General features: G+C 33.5%; 1 protein-coding gene across 3 annotated transcripts; it reads left to right on the forward strand.

Moving 5' to 3' along the window:
* LOC102620400 (uncharacterized protein At4g18490) lies at positions 1-7,141 on the forward strand. 3 transcript variants are annotated; one of them, XM_025094677.2, is made up of 17 exons: positions 1-149; positions 859-947; positions 1,450-1,573; positions 1,757-1,945; positions 2,093-2,227; positions 2,328-2,444; positions 2,618-2,758; positions 2,879-2,998; positions 3,495-3,623; positions 3,779-3,901; positions 4,596-5,105; positions 5,202-5,385; positions 5,544-5,611; positions 5,705-5,744; positions 5,833-5,997; positions 6,384-6,494; positions 6,586-7,141. In XM_025094677.2, exons 2-17 carry the CDS (start codon positions 884-886, stop codon positions 6,640-6,642), a joined length of 2,277 nt encoding a protein of 758 aa, XP_024950445.1. In that variant the 5' UTR covers positions 1-149; positions 859-883; the 3' UTR covers positions 6,643-7,141. The 3 variants fall into 3 exon arrangements, with proteins under 3 accessions (XP_024950445.1, XP_024950443.1, XP_024950444.1); XM_025094675.2 differs by having other exon boundaries at positions 4,596-5,385; XM_025094676.2 differs by having other exon boundaries at positions 4,617-5,385.
* Positions 7,142-9,650: the final 2,509 nt, after the last annotated feature.

Genomic DNA, 9,650 nt, shown 5'->3' on the forward strand with positions numbered 1-9,650 from the left:
TCCCGCCTTTTCGTTTACGATTCAAATTCAAAGCAGAAAGGGGGGAAAAACACTCACACACAGAGACAGCAAAAATTAGCGTTACTTCTCCAGTAAGAATTTCCTTCGAGCCAAACAGCAGCTTTTCTCTCGTCACTCACAGCAAACAGGTAACTCCTCTCTTTTTCTCCATCTCTCACACAGACGAGACTCAAGAATTTGAGCCGTTGATTCGACAATTTAGGGTTTAGAATCATCTAAGATCATACAGTGGACAAATTCGGAGTTCTGGCATGTAATATTTTTTGCTCTTATTCTGATCATCCATTATTTCGTGATTAAAATTTAATGTTTGAGTCGCCAAGAATCTGATTCGCCTCTCAATATCATTATGCTTTGTTCTATTTATTTGAAATTTTAGGTCACAAATCTTTTACGGTTATATTGATGTGAAAACTGTATAGTTCGAGCCTTTTTTGTCAATTAATTGCTAATATTCATCAAATCTCACGCTTTGGATGTGAAAGGCGTTTAAATAGCATCCAGGTTATCAAATTCGGTGTAGGTTTTTTTATTCGACAAATTTGATAGAAATTGAGCTTTACATTGTTTGTTTTACCTTTAATTAAGGTTCAAATAGTTCTATTCTGTGATTCTTTCATATTAATTATGTGGCCATTTCTATATATTTAGTAGATACTTCCTTGTTGTGCTTTCCATAGCCTCTAGAAACTGTTTTGTTCCTTTATTTATTATTTTGACACCATTGATTGAATTATCTAACTGTAACTATATAATGTGCACAAAGATTTTGAATGAAGTAGAAGGGCCACCTGTTCTAGGTTCCAATTATTCTTACAATATTTTATCCATATGCAGTGCTGAAGGATAAGATTTACTGGAAATGGCAGAATCAGGGGAAGGAACTTCTATCTCTGTCAACTCCAAAGAGAAAAAGTCAATTTTAGGTGCTCTCTTTGTCGCTCTAAGTGTTCTTTCATCCCTCAACTTTTTTAGATAATTGTTTTGAGAAATCATAAAATAGAGGTTGCAAATCTAGAATTCATAATGAATTGCAGCATAGTGATATAACTAGCAAGGCCTTCAATTGGCAACTGACAGAAACAAATAATTTCAGAAGATGGAGAAAATTCTGAATAGGCATAATGTGAACTTGTTGCTAAGTTTTGCCCCGGGGGAAAAAGCGAATAAGCAACTAACTCGAAATGTAAACTTAAACCACATTCATTCTCCAATTACCTTAAGTTTGTGTTAGCATGACCAACCTCTTCCACTGACTATCTGTTGACTCTTGGTTTCATGAAGCCTGAAGGTTGTTGGCTAACCTATATCTCTGCTGCTTGAAATCACAAGATGTAAAAGAATTTTATAATAAACCTCTCAAGACTTGTTCTTTTTTATAGATAGATGTCATTCATGTGACAAAATCCCATCTTCCCTTTAAAACAGATAAGGAGATTGGAAAGGACTTTCTCAGCTCCTGGAAATCAATGTCAGTGACAGAAGACGACGCCATAGATTTTAGCTTCGACACAGTTTCAAATGGAAAGAAAAAATTCAACTTTGACAAACTGTAAGTACTGAATTTTAGTGTTTAGTGCATTCAACTCTTGCATTAGATTTTCATTTTATTTTCATCAATTTCCATTTACATTTTTGTGTTCTTGATTCGAGACATATTAATTCAGCTGATATATGATAACCCATGCCCAAGTCTCCAGTTTCTAGGTTATTCTAATGAACTCTCTTATTCCAGTGACATGGATTTTAATCTCGATGGTGATTTTGACAAGTTATCATCATTTAAAGTGGACATGCCAGAGCTTGATTTCTCATGTTCGTCAAAAAAGACTGCAAAATCAAAGGAAAGAACTGAAGAGAACTCTTCCAGTGGAAATTGTGAAGGAAAAAAAGACCTCTTTAGCTTCTCTTTTGATTTCAATGAGTAACTGGACTAAATTCTTTTCTTTTCCTTTTTTTTTTTTTGAAGAACTGGATTAAATACTTTTCACTGCATCTGTATAGCTGCAGTGTAATGAATCATATATCAAGTATGTGATCACGACCAACACTTTATCATGAATGTTGACAGTGAGGACTTCACAAATGATGCACAAATAGGGAGCAAGCTGGTGGGTAATATGATGTCACTTAACAAAGAATTAACAGATGCAGAACATTTTTCGCTCAGAAGTGAAAAGAATGTTAACAGCCCTAGGAATATCAGGTGAGGCATCTTTGCATGGAGACCTTTTCATACCAAAGCTCTTAAGTTATAAGAGCCATTTCTTGTGCTTAATGACAGTTAGTTATACACTCTTCAATAGGGATGGCTTCAATTCTGATGATGAACAAAATGGCAGCAAACTGTTTGGTGAATCAAGCCCTCAAGATAAACAAGTGACACAAGGCAAACCTGCTATATTAATAAAAAAGAATGCTGGGTGAGATATCTATATTTGGTTTTCTTTTCTTTTTTCTTTTAATTACATTTTGGTTTTATGTTTGCTTGTAATTATAATTACTTTAGCCCAGAGATCAAATGTTAGATTATAATTATTTTAGCCCAGAGATTACTTTAGCCCAGTAAAATAATTGTTGTCCGGTCGGCTTGCAGCAGGGAGGACTTCTATGCTAGTGATGCCCAAATTGCAACTGCATTAGTGGACAATTCAGAGTCACTTACCACAGAACTGTCGGAGGGTGAACCTGTTTTGCTGAGAAGTGAAAACAAAGTCAAGAATCTCAGTGATTCGCTGTAACGCATCTACCTGAGGAACCATGTCATACTGAAACTTTCTTATTCTGAGATGGCATTGATAATCGTTTTTTGCATGATTAGTGGTCAAATGACTGTTTATTGTACAATCTTTAACAGGGAGGGTATTGAGTCTGATGGTGCACAAAGTGAGAGCAAACTCGCTGCTGAGGCAAAACTTCAAGATGAACAAGTGGCACAAGGGGAACCTGTTACGCCAGGAAGTGAAAAGGACACTGGGTGAGGCATCTGCATTGTAGGTTTATTTATTTATTTTAAGAACTTTTGAACACGAAGAGTGCTCCCTCACCTCTCCTTTTTTCCATTTTTGCCACCCAGCAGGGTAGGCATTACACTTTGGTTGTGTCTGAATTACTGGTGAAATTTTCTAATTCATACACTGATTAGCTCAAAGTTTAAAACTCATAAACTACTTGTTGATATACCTGGCTATCAACTGCAATTTGGGTTAGAGGTTGATCATTTTCCAAGTGAAACCTCAACATGTACTTGTGAGGTACCCAATCTGGTATTTCCTTCCATGCCAAAAGTTTTTAAATTTTTTTTTTTTCTGTAGCTTTGGGTGCTCTTAGAATTATAAACCAAAATATTAAAATGATGGAGGAGAATAATTTAATTTTTGTTACATTTCAGTCATTCCAGTCGTAATATTGGTTCATTGTTCATGTATTTCTGATTCACTGATCTACAAACTGTTCTCATTTAATTTTTACAGGGAGGAATTTAATTCTAATGAGGCAAAAATTAGTAAGAAATTGGTTGGTATAAAGTCCGAAGAATTGAGAAAGAATAAGCCTGTTTCTTTGGAAAGTGAAATGGATGCCAAAAATGATGATAATATAAGGTGAGGTAACTAGGAAATTGATTTATCAAAAGCATCTTTTTAGGGACACCAAGTTGAAATATTGTCCCTTGAGAAATGGGCATGATCCTGTAAGTTTGGAACAAACACTATGACCGCTACAATCAGTACTTAAATGACACTTATGCAATTTGTAGTCGGGAGGGTATCGATGCTGATTTTGTACAAAATGGCTGCCAAGTTGTTGGTAACTCAAGGCCGCCAGAGAAAGAAGCAACGACTGGAGAACTTGTTACAATAAAAAGAACAAAAAGCTCAGGGTAAGACATTAATATCTGAAGTCATATATATTTCAAATTTTCCTTGTGATTTAATTTTTTTATTTCCAGAAATTGGTTATGTGCTGAATATTTATATTAAAAAGAAAACTTTGAGATTCTTGGATGTCAATTTAAAAGTTTTTTTTATTTCTTTATATATCTTTATACAATGCCTTCTAGCAAACTTATATTATTTAGCTTCAAAATGCAGCTTGATTTGAAGCTTTACACTCATATACAGAATTTCTACCATTCGTACTATTGTCTTCTTAGATTTGACAGTTGGTGACTGTCAAAAAGAGTTTCCTTCTTGTACTGAACTCTTAGTAGATTTTGGAATACTAATTTTATTTTGCTCTTCTTTTGGGAAGATTTTCTTTATTTTTATGCATACATACTCATAACTTCATATAGCTTACTAGAAATTCTTGGAGATATTCTGTAATAATTATATCATGTGGCTCATTCCCCAATTCATTTTACCAAATATCTTAAAATTCATGAAGAAGTATCATTTTTCATTCCAGTTTTTCGATTTCATCTTATCTGTTGTTAAACATGAAAATCAAAATTCTGTGCATAGTATTGCTATGTGGTAAGTTTATTTTGGCATTTAATCTAGTTTGTATGTTCATCTTTTTGGAAAACATCATGTTGGGATAAGCTTTTGTGATCCTATGGAAATATATAGCAGTTTTCGAGTTATTCTTTCCAGCTCAACTGAAAAGACAAATAAATCAACTGTGGAGGCAAGTGGAGATCCTAAGTTTGTGGTTTCGAGCATGCAAGCTATCCGCGATCTGAAGAATGATTCAGTTCAAGGGACTAAAACTTCCAAGAGACCACATGACCTTTCTACCACAATTGAAAAGACGAGTAAATCAACTGCCGATGCAAGTAAAAATCCTAAATTTGTAGTTTCAAGCATGCAAGCTATCCGGAATGTGAAGAATGGTTCAATTGAAGGGACTGTAACTGGCAAGCAGACACCTGATATTTCTGTCTCAGCTGAAAAGATCAGTAAATCAAGTGCCGAGGCAAGTGGAAATCCTAAACTCATGGTTTCAAGCATGCAAGCTATCCGGAATTTGAAAAATGATTCAATTGATGGAATTAAAACTGGCGAGAGAACACCTGATATTTCAGCCGATGGGATTAAAACTGGAAAGAGGACAGCTGATCTTTCTAGCTTGAAAACTTTGAGGTTTGATGCGAGTATAGCACTTTGTGTCCTTCAAGGTCTATCTTTGAAGATTTTTGTTAAAAATTGTTCCTTAGGACTGCATCTCTCTCAACACAGGACTATGGGAAGAAACAAAGAAGTACCAAATCCTTCAGTTTTAAGGCAAAGTAATTCCTTCAGAAACTTGGAACAGAATTCGAAACTTCTATCAAATATGACATCCAATATTCCCCTTCCTGTTGGTGGTACTGATAAACAAAAACCTCTAACCACTGTATCCTTGAAGCGGAAAAAGACAGAGGTATTTTAAATTCCAAAGTACTAATTGCTTTAATAATTAATATAGATTTTTATGAGCTATGTCATTGCTATGGATGTTTTGAAGCCTCAAATTCTGTCCTGTGATTTCCTGAAATTATTGTGACATTCCACTAATGTTTATTTTGAGCTATTGCACAGGAATCAAATGCAGAATTAATGTCATTGAAATCCCTTAAACGTCTTTCTGAGTCACCAAAGGAAAGCAGGTCACATAGTACTTTTTGACTGTATCATCATCTAACTGTAAGTTTTTGGTTTTGGTTGTGTGCTGGAATTATGTGTTTCTCTAAAACCTACAGATATTTTAAAGAATCTTCGGGAAGAGTTATTGAAGGAAAGGTATCTTACTCAAGAAAGCTTGTAGTTCAACACATCTATGGATATTGCTGAAAGAATATTATTTTACTTACCTTGATGTTTTGGCCAGGTCTGCAATCATGAGAATCAAGATACTAAGAATGTTCTCAATGACGATTCAACCTCTGGACTAGACTCTCGGGAGATCAACATGGGTGAACTAGAAATTACTGTTGGAATGGAAAATGATAGAAATGTTGAAAGTGCAGAAGCATACACAAAAGAGCTTGAGAATGTAAGCGAGCAGGAATGTTTTGATTGCTGCTTCATAGTTTTAATGTTTTGTCTGTTTATTTGATTAAAGCTTCTCAAAACCACAGGGTTTGTCCAAATCATATCAAATGATAAGAACCTAAAATTATACAATCAAGAAGAATTATGATGACTGTGAGACCGACAATTACAAAAAGGGGAATCTATTAGTTCTTGGCATCATTGTCTTTAGTACATTTTATAACTCAACTTAGTGTAGGAGCATGCAGGCTTCTTAAACGTGCATTGGAATGAATTTTGATTCTTTTGTTGTAGTAATGACTTGTATTTTCCAAATTTCAAATGATTGATTATGTCAATAGACATGGGATTATTATCATCTAAAGCTATCATGAGTTCATTCTGCAGATCTGCAACATGCTAAAGAAGAAACATGAGGAAGCCAAAGAATTATTGGTGAGAGCCATCGTGAGCAACAACAATCTACTGATTCTGAACCATCCAATGTTTGAAGAGAAGATATCCTTTAAAACCATTGCTAGTTCTATTCTTTGTCTTTGGAATTTATTTTGTATGCAAATGATATTGGACATCCTTGACAACAGAAAACATTCGTATGGTTCAAAAGTTTGCCACACAGTTGACGCTCAAGGAAGTTCCAAACTGATCATCTTGAAGAACTGTTGTTGTATATATATACTTCCTTCTCTCAGATACTCATTTCAAATTGTGTGATGGCTGCTTGTGCCGTGCAATTTTCAGGGATAATATCTTCTCTTCGCTGCTGCAGTTTTTACCAGGTATAGGAGAGTGTCCTTGATGCCATTGAATCAAGCAAAATTTGTTTAGAACTTGTAAATGTGATGTCATAGGTTGAATATGCTCCACTGGTTCTAGTTTAATGCTTTTACAGATTCTTCGATCGTATTCCGCTCAAGAGTCCATAAAACACGGTGCATGACTTGAGCAATCATGTAGATAGCCCAATCTATGGCCTTTTTTTTTTTTTTTTCCGGTCTTATATGGACAGCCCATTCTATCTCATCTACCATGCATGCTAACATAACGGTAGGGCTAAGTTTGGTAGAATGAATAAGTTATGGGATTGGATTAAATTTTTGGACTAAAAAATTAACTTATTTGTCAGTCCTGCCAAGCATAACATTAGATCAGTCTAAAATTTACTCATGGGATTCTTAATCCTTAGTTTAAGTAGAATAAGATTGATAAAATTAAATGAAATACTTTGTCCTTTTTATCCCTTTATTTTGTCCTTTTTATCACTCCTTTATTTTTGTCATTTAAATTAATGTTTAAATTAAATTAAATATTGAAATTAATTTCAATTTTTTTAATCGAAATTTCATATTATATTAAATACCAAAACTTAATTCAGTAATTTATTTTAAATTTAATTTAATTTAAGATTAAATCTCCAAATTTAATTCAATAATTTAATTAAACTAGTATTAAATACTAAACATAGAAAATTATTCAACTATTTCTTTACAATAAAATTGAATTGTTTTTATTACATGAGACTATTGTTCAAGAGTACAACTCAATTACATGAGATTACAATTGATATTTATAAATTAGACTATTGCTGGGACTAGCTTACACATCAATTCTTATGAAGCATCGCTTAGGTTTTAAGTTTCTCTAATATTCGAAAGACGTCTACTACACTCACATTTTAAAAAGAAGAAAATTACTTTCACTCAAATTGGGGACGAAAATTAAACTCTCGCAATACATTGTGGGGGCTCGAACTCATAACCTAACAACTGTGAGGTTAGGGTTCTAACTATTAAGCTCAATAAAATTGAATATTAGTATCAAATAACTATTTAATAGCATATTATATCTATTAACACAATTATCAATAAGAACATTTCATTTATTATTTGATTATGATATACAATATCAACTTAAATATAATTTAAATTTAATTTAATATATTCCAATCCAATGTTATCAAACATGGATAGTATTACATATAATCTAGTATAACCTTCATTATATAATTTTTTCTTCCTAATTTGCAAACTAATCCAATACAATCTTAGTAGTTAGTCCAATTCAATCTTGTGTGTTAAACTTAATCTTAATTTTAGTGATATTTGTAATCTTTATTTTATCACATTGACTCTAATTTTTTAATTAATCTTATTTATTTTCTGAATTATTTTTAAAAAATAGTTAAAGTAACTATTTCTTTTTCTTTTCTCTCATTTGCTTTCTCTTTCTTGAGCTCTCAACAATTTAACTTTTGTTCTCTCACTTTCTTTGACTTTCTTAAATTGACTTATAATTTGAATTAAATGTTAATTCCTAAAACAAAATTCAAGTTAAAATTGTCAAAATTTTAGATTATCACACAATTTTCAAGTTTGGATCTTGAGTTGGAGTTAGATTTTTTAGAATCATTCTAAGATAATGTACATTTGGAATAATTTTTTTGTTTAAACTAATACATAACCCCACATTTGTGCGCACACACACAAATATAGAGAGAGAGAGAGAGAGAGTTAAAGTTCATTGAGGTATTTCACACTTTTAAGTAGAGATCCTTTATGGAACACGACTCATATGTATACATATTCCCTTTTTTATTTGAACTTTTTTCCTTTCGTTTTTTTGAATATTTTGTTCATGTGAAAGCCAAGTTAACACCAAAAAAAAAAAAAATAAGGGTGCAAACTAACCTCCCTCGTGTTCCATTAAACGGCGCACAAAAACGCGCGCCTTCCCTATCTCTGCGCAAATTTTTACTTCTAATAGGGAAAAGGAAAATTCAAACTAAAAAATTTGAGAAAAAAGAATCCTCTACCTCCCTCCCTCCATTGAAATCAAAAGTTCAAAACCAAAGAAACATCAGAAAAACAAATTGAAAATTTCTCCTCTCTCATTTCCCCTCCAAAATCCACCATTACAAATATGCCTCTTCATGGCCTGCCCATGCCATTCCAAGACCTCCTCACCCTTGTTAACAATGGCTATTCTCTCTCTTTGGGAAAATGACAACAAAGAAAACATCCTTCCTTTCTCTTCAAAGCAGCCCACAATAGTTTTTGCGAGATCTTGTTTCTCCTCCACCGCCAAAAGAAGAAGAACCAGATACCCTCACCCACTTGAGGATATTACCCACCTCTTTAACTTTAATCCGTTACTAGATTCAAGTTCAATTTCAGCCTCTCTTGAGTCGTCCCAAGCCGAACGCCGAAAAAGAAGAGCTGAGGCCGATCTTGATTCATTTTGCAAGAACAAGATGACCAATCTGCTACATTCCAGTAGAAATTTCAGATAGTTCAATCCACAAATCATTTATGTGAATCATTTGATTTTGATGGTTCTTCTTGCTAGTTCCTATTATTACCTTTAATTTTTTGTTTGTGGGCATTTGCCCACTACACTAGTGATAAGTCAATATGTACTGTAACAAACTGATTTCATTCCACAAAAATGTCACAAATAATTTGCTTGATCAAGTAAAATCACTGCATACTTTCTTTCTCTGTTTGGATTGATGCCAGTCAGATGTGGGAAAAGAATGTACATGTTTTTTTTTTGTAATAATTGCTAATTAGTACTGCCTACCAATTAAGTAACCCCATTGGATTCTTTTCGCCTATGAAGCATCCGATGATAATCACACATAGCCACTGTGCCAGC

This window comes from Citrus sinensis, chromosome 2 (genome assembly GCF_022201045.2).
Source record: "Citrus sinensis cultivar Valencia sweet orange chromosome 2, DVS_A1.0, whole genome shotgun sequence".
Taxonomy (NCBI): domain Eukaryota; kingdom Viridiplantae; phylum Streptophyta; class Magnoliopsida; order Sapindales; family Rutaceae; genus Citrus; species Citrus sinensis.